At 44.1% G+C, this 23,055-nt stretch overlaps 1 protein-coding gene across 1 annotated transcript in view; it reads left to right on the top strand.

Moving 5' to 3' along the window:
* Positions 1-18,088, top strand: part of LOC309503096 (uncharacterized protein) — a 37,332-nt gene extending 19,244 nt beyond the window's left edge. Inside the window, exons 5-9 of the mRNA XM_082175784.1 lie at positions 15,412-15,755; positions 16,003-16,347; positions 16,517-16,828; positions 17,025-17,318; positions 17,403-18,088. Of these exons, the coding sequence (XP_082031910.1) occupies positions 15,412-15,755; positions 16,003-16,347; positions 16,517-16,828; positions 17,025-17,318; positions 17,403-17,554 (1,447 nt within the window). The 3' untranslated portion in view covers positions 17,555-18,088. The remainder of the gene's footprint in view (positions 1-15,411; positions 15,756-16,002; positions 16,348-16,516; positions 16,829-17,024; positions 17,319-17,402) is intronic.
* The last annotated feature ends 4,967 nt before the right edge of the window (positions 18,089-23,055 follow it).

The following is a 23,055-nucleotide window of genomic DNA, read 5'->3' as shown; positions in this document are numbered from 1 at the left end:
TTGGGATTCTGTGTCGATGCAGGCGCGCCTGTCACCGCCACGGATAGATTCCATCCTTGCAGCTGTGAAAAGTGTAAAGCTAGGCCAGCTACTTACTGTCAAACAGTTCCAGAGACTGTTGGGTCTCATGGCAGCAGCTTCCAACGTGATACCTTTTGGACTGCTACACATGAGGCCCCTGCAGTGGTGGCTCAGGACCAGGGGGTTTTCCCCGAGGGGCAACCCATTTCGCACAATCAAGGTCACGCGGCGATGCCTACGTGCCTTGGTTATGTGGAAGAAGCCTTGGTTCCTGTCCCAGGGCCCAGTGTTGGGAGCTCCTTGTCGTCGCAAATTGCTAACGACGGATGCTTCCCTCACGGGCTGGGGAGCGATCCTGGAGGGTCGCTCGTCTCAAGGTCTGTGGGAAGACCATCATCGTTCCTGGCATATCAATCGCCTAGAGATGTTAGCTGTCTTCCGGGCTCTGAGGAGCTTTATCACAGATCTCAGGGGGCACCATGTGCTAGTACATACGGACAACACATCGGTAGTCGCCTATATCAACCACCAAGGGGGTTTGCGCTCGCGCCCGTTATCCAACTTGGCACGCCATATCCTCTTGTGGTCCCAGGGGAAGTTACTGTCACTCAGGGCAGCTTACATCCCCGGGGTCCAGAATATAGGAGCAGACACTCTGTCGAGGCAGGGGCCGAGGCCCGGGGAATGGAGGCTCCACCCCGAGGTGGTGGAGCTGATATGGAGGGAGTTTGGCCAAGCACAAGTGGATCTGTTTGCGTCTCGAGAGACGTCTCACTGTCCACTTTGGTTCTCCCTCACGCATCCAGCTCCTCTGGGACTGGATGCTATGGTACAGACGTGGCCGAGGCTACGTCTGTACGCCTTTCCCCCAGTTGCTCTGCTCCCGGGAGTTCTGGAAAGAGTTCGCAGGGACCGGGTCCATCTACTTCTTATAGCCCCGCGCTGGCCGGGCAGAGTATGGTTTCCCGATCTTGTGTCCCTCCTCGACGGGCATCCTCTGGAGTTACCCGTCAGGAGGGACCTTCTGTCCCAGGCAGAGGGCTCGATATTTCACCCTCGGCCAGAACTGTGGAACCTGTGGGCTTGGCCTCTGAGGGGGCCCAGCTCATAGAGTCAGGTCTCTCAACCGAGGTTGTTGAGACCATTCTACAGTCCAGAGCTCCCTCCACGAGGAAACTTTATGCCCTGAAGTGGAGAGTATTCACTTCTTGGTGTAGTGACCGTCGGTTGGACCCAGTCCACTGCCCAATTGGTACAGTGCTGGAGTTCCTGCAGGAACGGTTCACTGCAGGTCTGACCCCGTCCACTTTAAAGGTCTATGTGGCGGCCATAGGTGCTTACCACATTCCTTTGGGTGGAATGTCTGTGGGGAAAGACCCCTTGGTATCTCGTTTCCTTCGTGGCACTTGGAGGCTGAGGCCTGCAGTTCGCTCTAGGGTGCCACCTTGGGATTTGTCCTTTGTGCTACAAGGCTTATCCCAGGCCCCCTTTGAGCCCATTGAGGAGGTTCCTGAGAAGTTTCTTACTCTGAAAGCTCTTTTCCTTCTGGCTATTTCTTCTCTCAAGAGAATAGGGGATCTTCAAGCATTGTCGGTGGCTCCGTCATGCTTAGAGTTTGCTCCGGGTATGGTTAAAGCGTTCCTTCATCCGAGACCGGGTTATATCCCCAAGGTCCCCACTAATGTGGTCAGACCTGTTGTTCTGCAGGCCTTCTGTCCTCCTCCCTTTCAAAATGCTGACCAGGAGGCTAATAATTTGCTTTGCCCTGTGCGGGCGTTAGACGCTTACGTCCACAGAGCTGCCCTGTGGCGTAAAAGTGATCAATTATTTGTGTGCTTTGGGTCCCCTAACAAAGGGGGCCCGGTGTCTAAGCAAAGGATGAGCAAGTGGGTGGTCGAGGCTATCTCACTTGCTTATGAGGCGGCTGGGCAGCCTTCTCCTTTGGCTGTCCGGTCGCACTCGACGAGGAGTATGGCGGCCTCTAAGGCCCTTATTTCAGGAGTTTCTTTACAGGACGTCTGTGATGCGGCAGGCTGGTCCTCACCGCACACTTTCGTCAGGTTTTACTCTCTGGATCTAGACTCTGCTCCAGGGTCTCATGTTTTGTCTTCCTAGTGCTGCTCTACGGATTTCACACAGGACAGACATTTGTAGCTATGGAGGCGTTGGTATAGGATTATAATTATAAGCCGCGATTGAAGATTGAACGTTTACAATTGTGTTTCTGATGCTTTCTATTTTCTCAGTGAAGAAGTTCATGAAATCATTACTACTGAAATGTAACGGGATATTTTGTTCGGGTGACGTCTGTTTATTTGTTAGTCTAGCCACGGTGTTAAATAAAAACCTTGGATTGTTTCGGTTATTTTCTATTAGTTTGCGGAGATGCTCAGCCCTGGCCGCTTTTAGAGCCTTTTTATAATGTGACATACTGTCTTTCCACGCGATTCTAAAGACCTCTAAATTAGTTTGTTTCCATTTACGCTCTAAAATACGGGTTTCTCGCTTGATAACTGTTATACCATGGTGCTTTAGTTCTCTTACGAGAGGTCTCTCGTACTGCGTAAGATATCTTACGCTAGGGGAAAATCCTTTTTCCGCGAGATATTGAAGCCAAAAATTATCCTTAATTTTGTAATAATGCAAAACGCGTTGCGGCAGCATGCAGACATAGGCGAGACAGCTCGCGCGCCTATTGGCTGCTCTGCGTCAACTGCAGCAGCCTATCGAGCGAGGCCTGGCGTGACGCCAGACCCAATCAGGGCACTTCGCGCCCGCTGCGTCACGTCCCGCCGAAATGGGCGTGGTCTAGGCCTATAAATACCGCTCGCAGGCAGCTATTATCTGATTTTTCATCCTTCAAGCGAAGCACACGCATCGCTGGAGCCGGAGAAGAAGCCGCGCCGTCTGAGAGAGAGCACCTTCAGCGGGACGAGTCACTGAAGTCGCTGGCCGCGCCGCCTTCCTGCTGCGCTTTCCGGCGCTTATATCCTTTCCTTATTACACTGTACTTTTGTGTGTGTGTGTCGCCGCCGCGACACACATTCTAAAAGAGCTAGCGTCTTTTTAAAGATGCCTTCCTGCGGCTCGTGCAGAGCCACACTCAGCGACGGGGACCGCCACGTGGTTTGCGTTTCCTGCCTGGGTGAGGAACATGCAGTTCTCGCGCTCGCTGACGGCGGCTGCCCTCACTGCGAGCTGATGGCAATGGCGACTCTGAGGACTCGCCTAGCCTTCTTCACCGAAACCCTCCCTCAGCCGCCAAAGCTCGCCGGTTCGCCCGCTTGCTTCCCCGGCTTCGTCAGCCTCGCTTCCTGACGGACAGCGGCCGCCGTCTGCCGCCGCTTCCGTTGACATCGTGGATGAGGAAGCCCTGCTGGGAGAGGATGATTCCTGCTCTATCCTGGCGTCAGGCAGTGAGGATTGGGCGGGCTCTGAGGACCCCACGCCCCCTGCCCGCACGTCGTCAGGCAAGAGAGCGTCCATCGAGACGGAGCTCATGCGAGTACTCGCGGCGAGCCTCGGCCTCGAGTGGTCTTCGCCTGAGCAGCCCGCTCACAACCGGCTGGATGGATTTTTCCTGCCTGGGGAGCGCGCTTCGCCTGCGTCCAGACCGGCGCCTTTTCTTCCTGAGTTACACGAAGAAGTCGCCAAGTCCTGGAACGCCCCCTATTCGGCTAGAGTGCGTCCTGCTGTTTCTTTGGCATTCTCCGCTGTTGACGATGCCAAGAACAAAGGATACCTTTCGCTGCCGCCGGTCGAAGAGGCGATAGCGGCCCACTTATGCCCGCCCTCCGCTGGACGGCGTGCTAAGCCGGCCCTACCCTCTAAAGCTTGCCGCACGACGTCAAGCCTGCTCCGCCGCGCTTTCTCCGCCGCCGGGCAAGCTGCGTCAGCGCTGCACACCATGGCAACGCTTCAGATCTTCCAGGCCGATCTCCTCCGTAAGCTGGATGTGGAAGGACCTGACGCGATCTGCGTGCCGGACTTAAGGAGTGCCACGGACCTCGCTCTCCGTGCTACTAAGTCTGCAGCGCAAGCCATTGGACGGAATATGGCCTCTCTCACCGTGACTGAGAGACATCTTTGGCTGACGCTCTCGGAAATGGCCGAGTCTGAGCGCACCGCGTTCCTCGACGCCCCGCTTTCCGCCACAGGCCTCTTTGGATCCTCCGTCAAGGATTTCGCGGAGAGATTCGCAGAGGTACAGAAAGCGTCACAGGCTATGAAGCACTTCCTCCCGAAGCGCTCCAGCTCTGCAGCAGGCCGTGCGAAACCGTCTGCTCAGAGCTCACAGCCACAGCCACCGTCCACTGCCTCCACTTCACAGCGCCGCCAGGCCCGAAGCGCGAGACCGCGCTCCCGCTCATCCGGTCGCCGCCCCGCTGTACGTGGCTCGCGACCTAGGATTACGGTGAAGCCCGAGGCCCCGAAGTCGTCCTAGCACAGCTAGGAAAACGACGGTGTTTAAGTCCCGCTGCGGCCAGACTCACACCAAAGCTATTCGCTCGTCCAGTTCCAGCAAATGTGACTGTTCCAGTGTTTTCTGCAGCCAACAAGTCGGTTCTGTCACCCGCTTGCCTGCACACAAATGCCGTTTTCACGGCTACCCAGATAAATCCCCAAAAGAGTGTATTTTCTGGTGTCCCGGCCACGGCCGATGGTGTTTCATGTGTAGTAAGAATGCCCACTGCCCAGTGCCCATCCCTACACACAAGCACAGCCTGTCACACAGGGCTCGCGCACATAAAACCGACTCGGTTGCGCTTCAAACATGGTGAATGTGCCCACTACCCAGTGCCCACTAACACCGCGTTATGCATGTCTCACGGTTTCTGTAAAAACGAAACCAACGTGCACTCGCTTCACACAAGCGAACGATGCTTTCGGTGTGATAAATGTGCCCGCTGTCCCGCGCCCACATCCACACATAGACATGACAGTTCCCACGGGAACCGCCCAGCCCTCCCCCTCGCGGCTGACCACCGCAGAGGAGTCTAGCGCGGGCAATCTGCCCGCTGTTATCAGCGCGCCCCATGCCTCAAATGTCACGAGCGCGATGCTTGTGTTGCAGCACGCCGAAGCTTCTCCATCGCTGAGCGAGCGCAGCGCGCTTCGTATTCAACCCCTAGCTATCCATGCAGACGCATGGGCAAAGCTGCCCGGGGTTTCGAAGTGGGTGCTGAACATTATAAAAAGAGGCTATTCGCTGCAGTTTCGCCGACGCCCTCGCCGCTATGTGGCGCGCGTCGAGACCACGGTAAAAACAGAAGTAGCACATTTACTTCGAGCCGAAGTGGCGAAACTATTGAGCAAAGGGGCCATAGAGCCTCTCTCTCAAGTTCAGAGCGAAGGAGGGCTATACAGCAGATACTTCCTGGTACCGAAAAAAGACGGGGGTCTCAGACCCATACTAGATCTAAGGCAACTGAACAAAGTGCTTGTGAAGCGACAGTTCAGGATGCTCACGACCAGACAAATCCTTGTGCAGATTCGCCAAGGAGATTGGTTTGTGTCAATAGATCTGAAAGACGCGTATTTTCAAATACAGATAGCGTCACGTCACAGGCGATATTTGAGATTCGCCTTCGAGGGCCAGGCATATCAGTACACAGTCCTGCCATTCGGTTTGTCCCTGGCACCCCGTACATTTACGAAGTGCATGGACGCGGCGCTCGCACCCCTCAGAATGAGAGGCATGCGAGTGCTGAACTATTTGGACGATTGGCTGATTCTAGCGCAATCTCGCGCAGTGCTCATAGAACACACGACCATTTTACTCGATCACCTCGAGGATTTGGGTCTCAGTGTCAATTGGGCGAAGAGCTCTCTGTTACCCAGTCAGAAGATATCTTTCCTGGGCACAGAATTGGACTCGCTGTCCATGATAGCGCGACTATCGCCACAGCGCGCGGTAGACATTCAACGCACAGCGAACGCGTTTCGCTGCGGCGCGTCTGTCCCGCTCAAGAAATTTCAGAAGATGCTAGGTCTCATGGCCTCAGCATCGTCAGTGCTCCAGCTGGGCCTGCTCCGCATGCGCCCGCTGCAGTTTTGGCTGAAAGCGCGAGTCCCACGCAGAGCGTGGGCATCCGGTTCGCTTCGCCTCAGGGTCAATCAGAAGTGCGTCACAGCTCTGAAACCTTGGAGAGCGAACGACTGGTACCAATCAGGTGTAAGCCTGGGGACTTCCTCGAGGGTGAAAGTGGTGTCCACGGACGCGTCCACCTCGGGATGGGGAGCGCTGCTCGAGGGCAGACCGTTGTTCGCCCAGTGGTCGGAACGGGAGAAGCTCCTGCACATAAACTGCCTCGAAATGCTGGCAGTAGACAACGCGCTGACGCGTTTTTGTCCCCAGATAAAAGGACGCCACGTCTTGGTCCGTTCGGACAACATGTCTGTGGTGTCCTACATAAATCGCCAGGGCGGCCTCAGGTCCAAGAACCTGTACAGGTTGGCAGAACGCCTCCTGGTATGGGCTCAGTGCAACCTGCGCTCGCTCAGAGCAGCGCACGTGCCAGGGCTCCTGAATATAGGACCGGACAGACTGTCCAGGAACAATGTTCCGGCAGGCGAGTGGTCTCTACACCCACAGACAGTCCAACTGCTGTGGAAGAAATTCGGCAGAGCGGAAGTAGACCTGTTTGCGTCTCAAGAAAACGCTCACTGTCAGGAATTTTTCTCCAAGAGCAGGAGCGCGCTGGCCCATGTGTGGCCCCGCCGCCCGCTCTATGCTTTTCCCCCCGTCTCTCTCCTGCCTCAGGTGATAGAACGGATCAGGGAAGAAGGATGCTCAGTACTGCTGGTGGCACCGTTCTGGAAAAACCAACCTTGGTTCCCAGTCGTGATGCAGTTAGCAAGTACTGCCCCGTGGCCAGTACCAGTGAGGAGAGACCTCCTCTAACAGGCCCACGGTTCGATCTGGCATCCTCACCCGGAACTATGGTCCCTTCATGTCTGGGCCATCAACGGGTACATGTTGGACTCCCTAAAGGAGTATTAAACACGATCACGCAGGCTAGAGCTCCGTCTACGAGACGACTCTATTCCTCGAAATGGTCAGTGTTTTCGGGCTGGTGCACAGCCCGTGGTGTGTCACCCACAGACTGTGGTGTGGCGGAGGTGCTTTCCTTCCTACAAGAGCTGTTGGATGGGGGCAGGGCCCCCTCCACGCTCAAAGTTTATGTGGCGGCTATAGCAGCGTTCTCAGAAACAATGCTTGGTCAGTCAATAGGAAGGAACGATTTAGTCATCCGCTTCCTTAGAGGGGTGTAACGACAATGACTATGACATGCGGTCACATGCTGTTCAAATTAGTAAATCCTGATCTCCAAGTCTGCTTGAACGGTCAAAATTGCATCTTTGTGGCTCCCCCGAGGGACATTTGAGTCACATAAGGAAACCCTGTTTTCTTAGAATCCCCTCTAAAACCCCCATTTCAGCTCTGGACTCCCTGTGACTTTTACAACCTCACAGACTCGTGACATTCCAGAACACACACACACGTACACACACACACACACACACACACCAACATCCTTTTGTGTTTAACTTAAAATGTGTGTAACTCAGACTGGTATCTGAACTTCCTGAATGTATGTGTGATTAATGTTGTTTTGATCATATAGTTCTGATCTTCGAGTGTTTGGATCTGAAATGTATTTTTGAAGGATGTTCTCCCAGTAGAATCGCATTCCGTAACCCGAGCTCATTGGCAGGTCATAAAATTTGACCACAGAGCTATCCAGCCCTATGCATGAGATAACAGGGTCGCAACATTCCAACACACACACATACAAACACACTCTGGACTGTGAAACAGAAACCCCCTACAGAAAAGGACTTTTACCCATAAAGTCACTCTTAAAGGTACTAAATACGTAAATTTGTGTTAAGAGGTGTGTGTAAACCATAGGAAAGCATATGTCCTATTTGTGACATTAATAGAACTGCTATTGCCTATACAAATGCATAATAATGTATCGTTGCATGGCTACAACGCCTAGATTCTATTTTTGATATCTCTGTAATCCTCTCCAGCTAACGGAGTTGAATTCCAATAACAGAATTCAGTGATGCGCATTGTTTTATAAGTTCATATGTCTGGAGAAAATCCTCTCCAGTTAAAGTCAATCATGACTCATTCGAGTGGGCGTGTCTAACCGGACAAAGGAATCTTCCCGCTCGAAAAATCTCGACAGCTGATTCGTCCTACACGAAGGAGGGGACGGCACCTGGGACACTGATAAAAGTCCAAAACCTTCTCTCATCTCTCTCTCATCCTTCCGCTTCCAACTCATCCAACTTCTCTTGATCCTCTCCCCGGCGCAGCGTTTCTCCAAGGAACATCTGAAGGAGGCCCTGGCCTTCTCCATCGAACGAACCCATGTTCGAGTCGTAGCTGCCGGTCTTTGCAACTAAGATTTCCAGCCTCTCCCATCCCGGGAGACGAATCTGAACTTTCTCGGTAACATCACATTCAGTGAGCCTTTCAAGCTTCCCGCGACACCGGAAGACGCAGCAGAAACAGGACACCATCCTCGCTTCTTGCATCAGCTTCAGCCTGACCAAAAAGAGCACTCGCAAGTATATTGATCCTATAAAAGCTGTTCCAGGTGTCTAGGACTTAGGTCTGTGGACTAAGTTACCCTCTATCTTCCCTCTATATCTTTCTTTCTTTCATTTCATGTTTTTGTTCGGTTAAATGTTTATTGGTTTGTTTGCATTTTTACGTACGTTTATGTTTGTAGTTTATATAATCTCTAGTGTGTGCCATTTTATTAATAAACCCATTTATACTTTTAATTGTCTCTGTGTTTGAAAACCCACTTTATAAAGTCAATGAAATTAAAGATCTAAGCTACAAGCTCGATATTGACTACCTTGAGTAGTTTTAATTCATAAACTCAGAAAGTTTGATATTCGTGGCCAGAAGACAAAGCTTTCTTGGAGTTTAAAAAGGGATACTCCCTTCTTAACTGTCATGATCAGACAGTACAGAACAAGGTAATCTCGATAATTGATAAAATAAATGTACATGCGACTTATGAATTATGACCATGAGTCATAAATATTAATATTCCCTATATTCTTGAGCTAATTCACATTTACCCCGAGTCGTTATTGTTACAGGGGCTAAGAGACTGAATCCTCCCAGACCTCCCTCAGTCCCCGTATGGGACCTTTCTACGGTTCTGGAAGCCATGAAAGGTGCGCCATTTGAGCCTTTACAGTCAATCGATTTGAAACACCTGTCTTTCAAGACGGTGTTTTTGCTGGCTCTCGCTTCAGTGAAGCGCATAGGGGATCTACACGCGCTCTCTGTGAGCGCGGCGTGCATGGAGTTTGGGCCTAATGACTCAAAAGTTATACTCAAACCTAAGCACGGTTATGTTCCAAAATCCCTCAACACACCGTTTAGGGCGCAGGTTATCTCCCTGTCAGCCCTACCGGTCCCTGATGAGGAAAGAGACGCGAGCCTCCTTTGCCCAGTCAGGGCATTACGAGCTTATGTGTCTCGCTCGTCTGGTTTCAGACAGACGGAGCAGCTCTTTGTTTCGTTTAGCGGACGTTCTAAGGGACTAGCCGCGTCGAAACAGAGCCTATCCAGATGGATAGTTGATGCTATAGCGCTGGCATACGCCTCCAAGGGGCATGCAGTGCCCGTTGGGTGTCAGAGCGCACTCCACGAGAGGCATGGCCTCTTCGTGGGCCTGGTCAAGTGGGATTGCCTTGCAAGACATTTGTATGGCGGCAGGCTGGGCCTCCCCGTCTACATTTATAAGGTTTTATAACCTAGAGGTTCCCGCCCTGCAGGCCAGGCTGCTGTCGGTCTAAGTTTACCAGTATTGTCTGACCTGATGCGATCAGCTCAGAATGCTGCGTCTACTGAGCACAGCTCAATGTTCGACAGTAAAAAAAGTAGCAGCACGAGATGTGCCTGGGCAAACTGTGTAAGACCCACATTCCCCCATCAGTTCAGGCCGTACCCCGCCCTGTCTGTATGATGAAATTCGCGTCTCAGCGACGCTGCCATATGTGGAAGAGTGCGGCTTCGCCCCTCCCTCTTCCCGGACTCCCTGTGAGTTCCCTGAGTGATTGTGCACTATATGTACCCCGGGTTTTCACCTTTGGGTCTTTGGTGTCAGATCTCAGCATGCACGGCGTTTTGCATTGGGTCCCCTAGCGTAAGATATCTTACGCAGTACGAGAGACCTCTCGTAAGAGAACGTACTCGGTTACTAACGTAACCTCGGTTCTCTCTAGAAGAGGGAACGAGTACTGCATATCTTGCCGTGCATACACACGCTCTGGTTGCTTCGATGATGAAAAACCAGATAATAGCTGCCTGCGAGCGGTATTTATAGGCCTAGACCACGCCCATTTCGGCGGGACGTGACGCAGCGGGCGCGAAGTGCCCTGATTGGGTCTGGCGTCACGCCAGGCCTCGCTCGATAGGCTGCTGCAGTTGCCGCAGAGCAGCCAATAGGCGCGCGAGCTGTCTCGCCTATGTCTGCATTGCTGCCGCAACGCGTTTTGCATTATTACAAAATTAAGGATAATTTTTGGCTTCAATATCTCGCGGAAAAAGGATTTTCCCCTAGCGTAAGATATCTTACGCAGTACTCGTTCCCTCTTCTAGAGAGAACCGAGGTTACGTTAGTAACCGAGTACGTTTTCTCTCTAACCTTTTTTAATTTTCTCTCTAACCTTTTTTTTTCTTGCATCCTGAACCGCTGCAGGAAATCCACACTAACAGGAAGTTGAGATGCAATCGAACTCAAAGTGACAAAGTTTAGAGCATGAAATGATGAGCTAATAAAGTGCTAGATGCTCACATGCATTAACTTAACCCTAAAACTGGCAATGTGATCTGGGTGTAACATAGTTTTGGTCGTCTTTTTTGGGGCGTAAGAATGATTTTTTCATCAAATCCTTTTATCATTTATCACAGCCTGCATGGTCTGTCTTGAGTATGCTGGTCACATGATTTGTTTAAAAAAAAAATGTGATTAATTAGTCAGGCTGACCTATATCCAACATGGCTGCCAGTGGTGCAGGACATTCAGATTTTGAGATAAGTAAATATATATTAAACTTACTTTTCTTTTGAAAAAATAATACTAACACTGCTAACATTAATTATGAACATTGTCTTAAGGTGCTGAAAAAGAAAATTCATGTTGTTATTTAGCACGTTTTGAAATATATGTTACACCTGAGTCACATTGCCACTTTTGGGTATAAAAAAGGGATTAACGCTACTTTTGACTATCTTTTTATTCTGAGTTTTTTTATTATTTTTTTTTTATACAAATTATAAAATGTACAGGTTAAACTGATACAGCCTGTCTGTCTTGAGTATGCTGGTCACATGATTTGAAAAACAACAACAATATTACAAACCTGTCATCCCCCTTTTTGAGAATATATATAATATTGCACTATTCAAATTTAAATGGTTGTAATTCAAGAATGCTTTAGGAGCTGCCTGTACCAAAAATAGCCACTGGGTGTTTTTTGTAACAAATTTATTTATTTTTAGTCTCAATACAGTCTCAGACCTTTCAGACGATATGTGTTTTGTCAAGATTAGAAAAGTTTTTTATTAAAATAAATTTTGTAATAAGAAACCTGACACCACCCACTAGGTAAGGAACTCGCTAAAATAATTTAAAGTACCATTTTTATGGTAACGCAAGTCCGATTTCAAAACGGTTTTCTCAGGCTGAATCTTGAGTTTGTAAGCTTTCCAATGATATATAACATATAATGTCAACATATATAATGTATATATAATGTCAACATTATATGAGTTGAAGTATAGGATATAATTGTTTTAAACATGCAATGGCAGTTACAGTTATAGATTTGGTCCTTTTTTATACCCTAAACAGGCAATGTGATCTGAGAGTCACAACTCATAAAATCCAAAATACATAAAAATTTTCAAAAATTCTTTTGGATATGATTTACTTAAGTCCAGATGATATAAAAAATGACATGAAATTATTTGATGCTTATCATTTTCTACTCTTGCCTGTTTAAGGGTTAAGGATGTGGTTATTTTAGATGTTGGTGGAGTTTCACTTCATTTCACTACAGAGCAGCTTCACATCAGATCATCTGTCATTTTATTACTGAAGCAGTTTTTGAATTGTCTTTTCATATTTGTGGACTGAAAGCGCTGAAGATGTTTCGCATCGTTTTCTTCTGTCTGTGTTTCTGGCGTCTGGATGGTGAGTTTTAAATATGACTTTGGTTGTTTCTATTCTGGTACCATGTAATAAATTACAGGTTAAATTAGACAGAGAGGATTTCACATTCACTGTTATTCTCATATAGAAATAATTGAGCTGTGATTTCACTGTGAGATCAAGTTTGAATTCAGGTCTAAACTCAGTTATTAGCGTAGGGGAGACCGGGGACAGTTGCAACAATTTTTTGCATTTCTCTCAATTACTCAGAGACTATTTGGACTAGACCAACCAAATTTGTATATATTAAACTTGCATCTGTCTGCTAATTAACCATACCATTTAAAGATGATTATATATGACATATCGTTCACAGTATTTATTTGAATGGAAGAAGTCAGATGTTGCAACTGACCCCAGCCCAGGGGACAGTTGCAACACAACCCAGGGACGGTTGCAACATGTTAAAAATACCTTAAATTTCACTAATTAACTTAAGCTTTTTGTCTCAATGAGCAAAGCATTCAGAAAATATTAACTGTTTTAGGCCTACTATAATATTATAGTATTATTTATTTCAATAATATTATTGTAGCCTGTTATTTATTTATTTAGTCATATTTATCAAATAACAGTTATTGAGTTTTGTTTGTTCATGTGTAGAAAATAGGCCTACATAGATTCAGTGTGCAGGTGTTACAGATGCTATTCAATCACTCCATATTTCAGTGTCAGACAGGAAGAATTTAACAATTTGCAATGCAACAAACTTTTATTAAACATGCAATTTATAACATGTTGCAACCGTCCCCAACCCTATCAGCCATGACATCATACGCCTGCTAGACACACTGACTTTGACACATGCTAACCATGTCACTTAGAAGTCAACAAAACAATAATTCAAACGAAGTAAGTTTTGATTAATTCATAAAAAATGTCAGGACAGGATGACAAAAATATATCTCATGAAAAAATGTACTTTCATACCTCCAAAACAAGTTTTGTTCAATAAATGCAGCAGCAACAGTTGAATATGTCTACTGTCTTCTTGGTGGGGGGAGGGTCTAACTGTGCATGTGCAGTATGAGTGTCATCACTCTAGCTTGTTTCTGATTGGAGAAAAATGACATGATGCAACCATCCCCTGTTGCAACTGTCCCCGGTCTCCCCTACGCAGAAATAGCGGGGGTCAGGAACCGATCTCAGGGTTTTCCCCCCTAAACATATCAGTAAAAACCAAGCTGTGTATTGGAAATAATATAACAATATATACTCAAATAACTGTGTAAGTAGTAAAACAATACAAACAATACAAAAAGTTCAGAAACATTGAGTCCTCACTCCCTTCCCTCACAGTGCTTTGATCAGCAGACAAACATAATGATTCATGAGTGACGGGTTTTTAGCGCCATAAGGAATCAGATTTTGAACGTGTTTATTGTGCAATTTATACGCGAAAATGATTTTTTAGGTGCATATGATACACACTTTATTGCGTGTAATAGGCTTACACACGCACCCAACAACAAGCATTAAGTGTTGTCTATAGCACTACTTGAACAGGATTGGTTTCTCAAATGATAAACCACTAATCCTAACCAAACGTATAATACATACGTACCCCACACCACTACTAAACCTACCCTAAACCTAACCATGCATATCATAAAAACTAATTTTCGCGTATAAATTGCACGATAAAGACAATGCGTGCTATAGAGACGCATTTAGTGTGACCGGGTTGGTATATTCAAGTGATCACAATGCCAGGGTTTCCTAAATATAAGTTACACGGTAAAGAGTGGGAGAGTCACTAACTCTCTAAACGTGAATTACACCTGTGGAGGGAGATGACGAAGGCTCTTAGTTCATATAATTGTAACTCTAAAAAATACAACTCACTGTTTGTTCACAGTTGAAATCAAAACTGAATATGAAACTATATGATCCTGTCCTGCATCAGGACATCTTTTACACTTCTGTCTGAAGTTAAACTGCAACACGAAGGAAAGCGCATTATTGCTGTTAATTCTCTGTTGACAGTTTTGACTGTCGTTGTGTCTGAACAAGAGTGAAATACCTGCTAATTTCGTTGCTTATTCAGTTCACTTTTTGCATTACTTATTCTGACTGTTGACATTGAAAATGTTCCATGTGTTTTTCCGAGGGTATCGGTTCATTTCTTGATTGCCATTTTGACAGTGTCTGTCTGGGCATTTTAGTCATATCTGCTAACATTTCTTTCATGTTTGCCCTAGTTTTCCTGAGGAATTTATCTATTTTTATATTATTTTATCATCATTATTTTGTTTTAATGAGTTAAAAAAATATCATTATCAACCTTAATTGGCACGGCAATAAAATTCTATAAGTTCTATAAATCTATTAGTCATGATAAAAAAAAAATTGATAACAGATGTATTTTTCCATGAGTCTGCTATGTTAGCGATTATAGCGTTAGCTTGTTTAATATCATAGTTTATTGGATACAACTACAACTAGCAAGGTGAACAAACAGCGCTGTTTTCAGTTGTTTTCTTATGTGAACATGCGCCAATGCCCTGACAATTTTCAGACTTAAAAATGTTTAAAGTCTACGAGCCTCTGCATGTTGTCTCTGATCAAGTGTCTCTTGGTTTGGAGCAAGTATAATAATATCATCAGAGATATTCCCTCAGTACGAGCGCTGATGCAACTTCATATTTGTGGACTGAAAGCGCTGAAGATGTTTCGCACTGTTTTCTTCTGTCTGTGTTTCTTTTAAATATGTTTTTATGGCTTCAGTTCTGGTTTCATGTAATAAATGACTGGTTAAATTAGTCAGAGAGGATTAACATTCACTGTTACAGGACAGCACTAACATTTACTAACATCTACTAAAGATATATGGATATACCAGTTTGCACACGCTGTGCTTCTTTTCTGTGTCTTTATTCAATTTCATAAATGTTAGTTAATCCACAATAACGTTTAAGAAATCTACTAAAGACAGAAAAGAACCACAGCATGAGTTTATACAGTGAATTCAACCTAGAACTTGTTAAAATATTAAAGTTAAAAGTGTCTTTTTAGTTTTTGTTCCATATATAAATCTATTTCTACTCTATTTTCACTTGTCATCTTTTGTCTTTGTATTGCTGCAGAATATTATTAATATCACATTTAAATGATTTAAAGTATTTCAGTGAAGCTTCATCAAACCAACATCAAGTGATTTTAAAGCTTTAATCTGTGAAAAACTCTGTTCTTCAGGTGTGTTTGGTGATGAAGATGAAAAGAAGTATATCATGGAGGGAGATTCATTCACTCTAAACTCTGATCTCACTGAAATAAAGGATGATGATGTGATTCAGTGGAAGTATGGAGACACTTTAATAGCTGAAATCAATAAACGGGCCGACAGAATCGCTGCATTTGATGATGTTCTTGATGGGAGATTCAGAGACAGACTGAAGCTGAACATACGATCTGGATCTCTGACCATTATAGACATAACAACTGAACAGATTGGATATTATTCTCTACAGATCAACGGTGTGAGAAAGAGAAAGATCAATATTGGTGCCTATGGTGAGGTTAAACACATTTGTTTCACCTTTATTTAATGACAACATTTAAATTAATTCATACACCATTTTGTTTGTTTTTTGTTTGTTTTATGATATTATTTCAAACTGACATTTTAAAGCATAGTAAAACATCATTAAGTGATTTCACAGTATTAATCTGACAAACCCTGGTTGTGTGTGTGTGTGTGTGTTCTGTGTGTTTTTGGTTTCAGGATCAGTGACATCAGTGTCAGTGAAGGAGGGAGAATCAGTCACTCTAAACACTGGTGACACTGATATAAAAGATTATGATTGGATTGAGTGGAGGTTTGGAACTGAAGATGATAAGACTGATTGGTGGTCTAAAGCTTTAATAGCTGAAGTCAATAAATGGGCCGACAGAATCACTGTATATGATGATGTTCTTGATGGGAGATTCAGAGACAGACTGAAGCTGAACAATCAAACTGGATCTCTGACCATCACAAACATCACAACTGAACATGCTGGAGTTTATGGACGAAAGCTGTGGGAAGGCGGGTTTGGTTTGAGCAGTGATGTCTATGTCGCTGTCTTTGGTGGGTTAAATATTTGTTTTACCATTTTATGTTTTAATCAAATGAAACAATATTAATCCAAACACCATTTTGCTTCATTTCAGTTTTTTGTTTTATATTATTGTTCATTTGACATATCAATATCAATTTATATCTCAGATACAAACTCTGTTTCTGTTTGTTGATACAGTTGAAATATCAGTGAAGGAGGGAGAATCACTCACTGTAAACTCTGATCTCACTGTAATAAAGGATTATGATTGGATTCGGTGGATGTTTGGAAATGAAAACATTTTAATAGCTGAAATTAATGTAATGGACGACAGAATCACTGTATATGATGATTATCTTGGGAGATTCAGAGACAGACTGAAGCTGAACAATCAAACTGGATCTCTGACCATCACAAACATCACAACTGAACATGCTGGAGATTATAAACTACAGATCAAAAGTGAGAGATTAAGTTTCTCATTAAAAGCTTTCAGAGTTTCTGTCTCTGGTGAGTAGAGATCATTTCTCATGTCCTTCAAATATTCTTGTTTTTAACCAATTATTTACATATTTATTAATTGTTGAATCATTTTATAGTTTGATATGATAGATCACATAAACACTGACTCAACACACTGACTGAACCGAAAGAAGATTGTTGATTAGATTTGTTCTAATTTATCTTTTTCTCTCATGTTTTCCAGCTCGTCTGCCTGTTCCTGTCATCAGCAAAGACTGTTCTTCATCTTCATCTTCATCATCATCATCATCATGTTCATTGGTGTGTTCAGCTGTGAATATGGGTCATGTGACTCTCTCCTGGTACAAAGGAAACAGTTTATTGTCCAGCATCAGTGAGTCTGATCTCAGCATGAGTCTCTCTCTCCCTCTGGAAGTGGAATATCAGGATAAAAACTCCTACATCTGTGTGCTGAACAATCCCATCAGCAACCAGACTCAACATCTCAACATCACTCAACTCTGTCACACATGTTCAGGTACGGCTGATATTAGTTGATGTTAGCGCTGATATTAGCGTTTATGAACTGATCTGATCTCAGTTTGATTCTTTTATTCCTCAGACTCTGTCCACTTTTGTGGTCCTACTGAAGCTGTGATCCGATTGGTCCTCTCTGCTATGGTGGGCGTGGCTACTGTCATTCTTCTGGTTTATGACATCAGATCCAGAAGAGCTGAACGAGATCAAGCACATATTCACACATCGGAAACCTAATGGTGTCATTTCTCACAAACTGATTTTTTATATATAGCTTGTGAGATTTACTTATTTGTGGCATCTAAAGCAGAACGCTGAACTTTAAAGGCTCTTCAAGTGTGTTTTTTGTTCTTCTAATGTTTTTGTCATAATAAATACTGATGATTGTTTAGCTTGCGCTCTCTCTCTCAGCGATTATATTTTTAAAAATCCAATTCAAAAGGCTTTACATTTTTATATTTAAACTTTACACTGTAAACCAGAATAAGCTGGCAAACCTTAAATCAGTTGCCTCACTTTTTAAGTTAAGAAATTTTAAAGTTTAAGTAAACAGAACAGTCAGATTTTTATTTTGTACTCATACATTTTAATTGATCTCAACTTCAAATATTTGAGTAAGCTTAAAATTGTCATATAATCTCAATTTAAATAATTTTATTAGTGGAAACATCTGTTCTACATCTATTCTCAAACCAAGCCGCAGATTTCACTTTACTTCTGCTGTCCATGTGTATTTTCTTGTCTTTATCAATAAAGTTTTCTCACTCTGAAGTTCAAGAGTGTCTCCATGTTTTCTTACATTTATAATGTCGGGCGACCCCTGCAGGAATACTTTATGTAAGTAATCTGGTTCTCTAGCTGTGCTGCACTGTGATTGTTATGCTCAACTGTGTTCACAATCAAGTTTTCATTAAGCTGTTATTAAATGGCACCCAAAGCTTCTAATCTTCTTCTTTTTATTTTTTTTACTTAAGAAAGTGCTTTCTATTTTAAATATCAGTCATGTTGCTCACTTTCTTCATTCCTGGTGGCTCATGTTGTTATGAATTTTTTGCTATCCCAGACAGCAGCATACTGTTGGCCCAGATCCGGCCCACATCCGGTACATGCGGATCCAACGCTTCCCAGATGTGGGCCGACACTATGTTGCTGTCTGGGATTGGAATGACCAGGTTAAGATAACGTAAAAGCCCACGTTGCTCTTGTGCACGGACTCGTTCGTTAAGCTAAATAGCCAATCAGAGTGATTTCTCATCTCTATCCAACATGCTCAATTGGTGCAAAAACCCCCCCAAAAAACAAGAAGGTCTGAAACGGTGCCGATGGATCAGAACACACTGTAAAAACTGAAAAAAAAGTAATAAATTCATTAATCTAATCAAATACCTTTAAAATGACTGGATCTAAGGCTTGGTCTACACTGTAAAAAATTTGGAGTAGGATTTACTTGAAAAAAGCTTGCTAATTTTTTTCACTCTGAAAATGCTAGTAAATTTACAAAGTTTGCCAAGTAAAAACCTAAACATTTATTAGTAGCTTTAATTAGAAATCTTTAAGTTAAATTTACTTGGAATATGGAATTAAGTAAACTTTACTTAACCTAGTTAAGTGAAAGTAACAAAGATAATAAGTAATTTTAACTTGGCTAGTAAAAGGTTGATTGATATCGATTTAGTTGAAAATTCCTTTGCATTACATTTCACTCAAAAAATAATATTGAATTATACCAATCATTTATAGTATGTGCTTTACTTAGATTATCTAAGTAATTTATAAGACATCATGTCAGATGTTAAGTCTCATGTGAATGCAAATACAGTACCTCAATACTTCGTAGACAATACACAATGACGGTAACATTTGATGGATCATTTTTGTGTTTGAATGTGTCATTTTGAGCAGAAAATTTACTCAAAATGTCACAAAATGGCAAGTTACTAATCCTGACAACAAAAGCAATGATAAAACAGTGTAAATACAGCTGGAAAACAGTGAAAAATGAACCTCATTAATTATTCAAGGTCCAGTGCATGATGGGAACCCCAGTATCAGAAAAGTTGAGTAATTTTTACTTAATTTTATTGAGTTGATATTTACGCTTTCATTTCTACTCGCTTGAAATAAGTACTGATATGGAATTTACTTAGTTTTTTTAATTCTTGCCTGGACTAACTTTTTCATGTAAATTACATTGTTTTTTTTCAGTAGTATTTACTTCACCAAAAAATCATTTTTTACAGTGTACATTAATCCGGATACATTTGAAAACGGGGATTTTGTTTAAAAACACTCTCTTGTCCACACTAGCGTTTCAGGCGTTTCGGTGTGGACGAGAAACTTCTGGAAAACGGCTGAAATGCCAAATTCTGATACAGACGGAAAAATAAATAATAAAGTTATCGCTCAATTCTTCTGACAGGATCATTTTATTTAGCTAAAGATCTCAGCATTCACTGATCGTCCAGGTCGCTCTCATTCACTCATTTGCTCAGCGAGTTACTCTGGTGTCGAGTAATGATGCTCATTAAATATGCCCTTGTGTCCGAGCTGCACCAATCACATCGGGTTATCTGATATAGGCGGGCCAGAGGCGAGATGACGACAGCGCTGCGACGTCGAAGTCATTAGTAAACATTGCAAGATGGCTATGGATGAACACCAGTTGTTTGAAACGGCTTTGGCCGCTACAATGAACGAGTTAGACTTGGCTTTTTATCTAAAAGAGGAACAGAGAAGAAGGAAAATCTAAAAGATTTTCAAATGCGTGCTTGGTGCCGCCCCTCGAGCTGGCAGAGTTTCATTAGTCGATGCCAGACCATTAATCTTTCAGATTTAGGTCTGGATTTCCAGGCTACAGCAGGACAGCAAATGCGAGTGAATTTTGTCATGTTTGCAGGACTGTGATATGAAGAGTGTGCAAAGTAACAGAGTTTTAGCAACTGTGTGAAAGTGAATCGCACATAACAGGCACAATACCGGTATAAACATGAACATCTATTGGTACAATATGCGTCACATGACTAAACTTACGTCATCATTTTTAAATACCTCCAGTTTCACAGTCGACATTAGGCCTACAACACGGAAACAGTGTTTTCAAATTTATCCACTTTGGAGAGCGTTTTCAAAAAGCTTTGTTTTTATTAATAAAAACGGCATCTCAGTGTGACATAAGACCAAAACGGAGAGAAAGAGATGCGTTTTCAAACGAAAACATATTAGTGTGGACAAGGCCTGAGAAAGAGGAATTAAAAAAACCGGACGGTTCTTCTTTAAAAGAAACCTAGAAAACGAACTTTTATGAAAACGACCATCTTCATAAATTTTAATGAGAAGAACATTTGACAATACTTATTACCTCTTAACATCATTTACTGAAGACTGTGTCCTCAGGACCAATCACCAAAAAAGGCCATGCTGGTTAATTAACATTCGACCTCCCCCATACAACCTCACTTCCTCTCAGAAACAACTAAGAACTCATACAAGAACATAGTTTAATGTGAATGTTTATCATTGGCTGTTATGTTTTTGGTGTCATTTGAAATGTCTCAAAGTGAGGGGTACAGATATCTCATATCCAGATAGATAAAATAAAAGGAAATAAGGTTTATAGAAGTTTAGAGAAAACTGGTTCAGAGATAAGGCCAGATAAGGCCACCCCCCTTTTGTTGGATAGAAGCCATTTGAGGGTGGTCTCCCCCATCCCCCATATCACCTGGTCAAAGAGGATAAAGGAAGGTGTTCTCCCTCTCTCTGGGGCATTTCTTGGCTGGATATGAATTGAATAGGTGGTCTCTCCCTTTCTGTTGTTTCAGTCCAGTAGGTCAGGTAATTCTCTCGTTGAGCTTTTATAATGTGGTTGGGCCGGATTGTGTGGATGAGGGTGTCAGTGTCCTGAGGCTGGTTATTGTTATGCTGCGTTCACACCGGACGCGAATAGCGCGTCAAATTCGCGCCTGCCGCGTCTAGTTTGACGCTTGACCACTTTGTGTTAATTCGCGTGTCAAGAGCGAAAGTTTCGAAACCCGTTGGCGGCCATCTTTTTTAGATGTTTATCGAGCATTAGCATTAGCATTAGCTTTAATCGAGAGAGTCACCGCTCGTATATGCTCTGGAGAGCAGAAACAGCTGCGTAAGGGACATCGTCGCTGTACTCGGGTCCACCAGACCCTCCAGAGGGTTTCAGGAGTTTCACAATTTGCTCCAGGAGCTAGGTTTGGTGGACCTAACGGTGAGGACGCTGACGAGGACAGCGTAGGCCGTATGGCCTCGGCCTCGAGTGGTCGCTGCTTGACGAGCCCGCGCTCTACAGCCCGGCGCGAGGTTCACCCTCGCCCGCACCCACCTAATCTGTCATTTATTTTTGTTTTGATAATAAATGGAGTCAACCTCCAAAAGTGAAACCTGTCCTGTGATTTTTGTTTTTATACACTAAATTGTGTTTGTTGTCTTTACATTAGAATAATAATGTTTCATATAATCTAGAATAGATATGGAATAAATAGCATTCAATACAAAATGAGTATCTCTCATATATTGAAATCGAGTTTTTATGTGAAAGATTTGCTTTGTTGTGCATTTTAGTCATATTACAAAATAATTTATTGAGGCCAAACATAAAATAACATTATAAACTGTCACTTCACCACGTGACAGCAGCAAGCAGGCTCCTGATTGGTTAACGCGGCGCGAATTGACGCAGAAGTTCAGATTTTTCAACTCGGGCGGCAGACGCGAATTCGCATCAAACGCGTGAATGCACAAATAGCACTAATAAAATAATTCGCGCTTAACGCGACCAGACGCTCAATTCGCGCTATTCGCGCGAACTTGACGCGCGAATGAGGCGTATTCGCGTCTACCGCGCCGCGCTCTACGCCTCTTTCGCGCCGCAGGAATTTTTTACGCGCGTAACGCGTCTTTGCATTGACTTAACATTGAAATCACTCGCGCCTGACGCGCTATTCGCGTCCGGTGTGAACGCACCATTAGTGGTGTTAGTCTGTGTGTGGAGCCTCAGGACCAGCTGAATGAGGGGGCTCTTCTCAGTGTTCATCTCATGGTTCTTAAGGGCTCTATAATGATAAGAGTTGGGGTCGCTCATTTTTAGATGTTTCCAAAATTTGATGGCTCGTTTCTCAACATGTATTAATAGAAGGTTATTGGCCTAATTCTGCCCTGCATGCGTTGTTGGGTGTGTTCCTCTGTACTCTCAGGATACTCTTACAGAACTCGGCATGCAGGGTTTCGATCGGATTTTTGTCCCATTTGTCAAATTGGTGATTTAGGAGAGGACCCCAAACTTCACTGCCATATAATGCAATTGGTTCTATGACTGATTGGAATATTTTGAGCCAGATTCTGATTGGTATTTCAATTTGGATAGATTTTTTGATGGCATAGAAGGCCCTTCTTGCTTTCTCTTTCAGTTCATTCACGGCCAAATTTAGGTTTCCATTTGCACTTATTTTCGGCCCGAGGTATGTGTAGCTTGTGACATGATCAATTTTGGTCATACCAAGGGTGAATTTGTGTCCCTTTCCCTGACATCTGGGTCTTTTCTGAAACGTTAGTATTTTAGTTTTCGTTGGGTTGATGGTCAGGGCCCAGGTCTGACAGAACTGATGCAGGGTGTCCAGCTTCTGCTCTCTTCTGTTGGAGACAGCAGGACCAGATCATCTGCATACAGCAGGAACTTTATAGAGGAGTCATGAAGTGTGAGGCCAGGAGCTGCT

The sequence above is a fragment of the Leuciscus leuciscus genome, assembly GCF_965113295.1.
Source record: "Leuciscus leuciscus genome assembly, chromosome: 7".
Taxonomy (NCBI): Eukaryota; Metazoa; Chordata; class Actinopteri; order Cypriniformes; family Leuciscidae; genus Leuciscus; species Leuciscus leuciscus.
The sequence above is the reverse complement of the archived record's forward strand: the minus strand, read 5'-3'. Positions and strand labels throughout refer to the sequence as shown.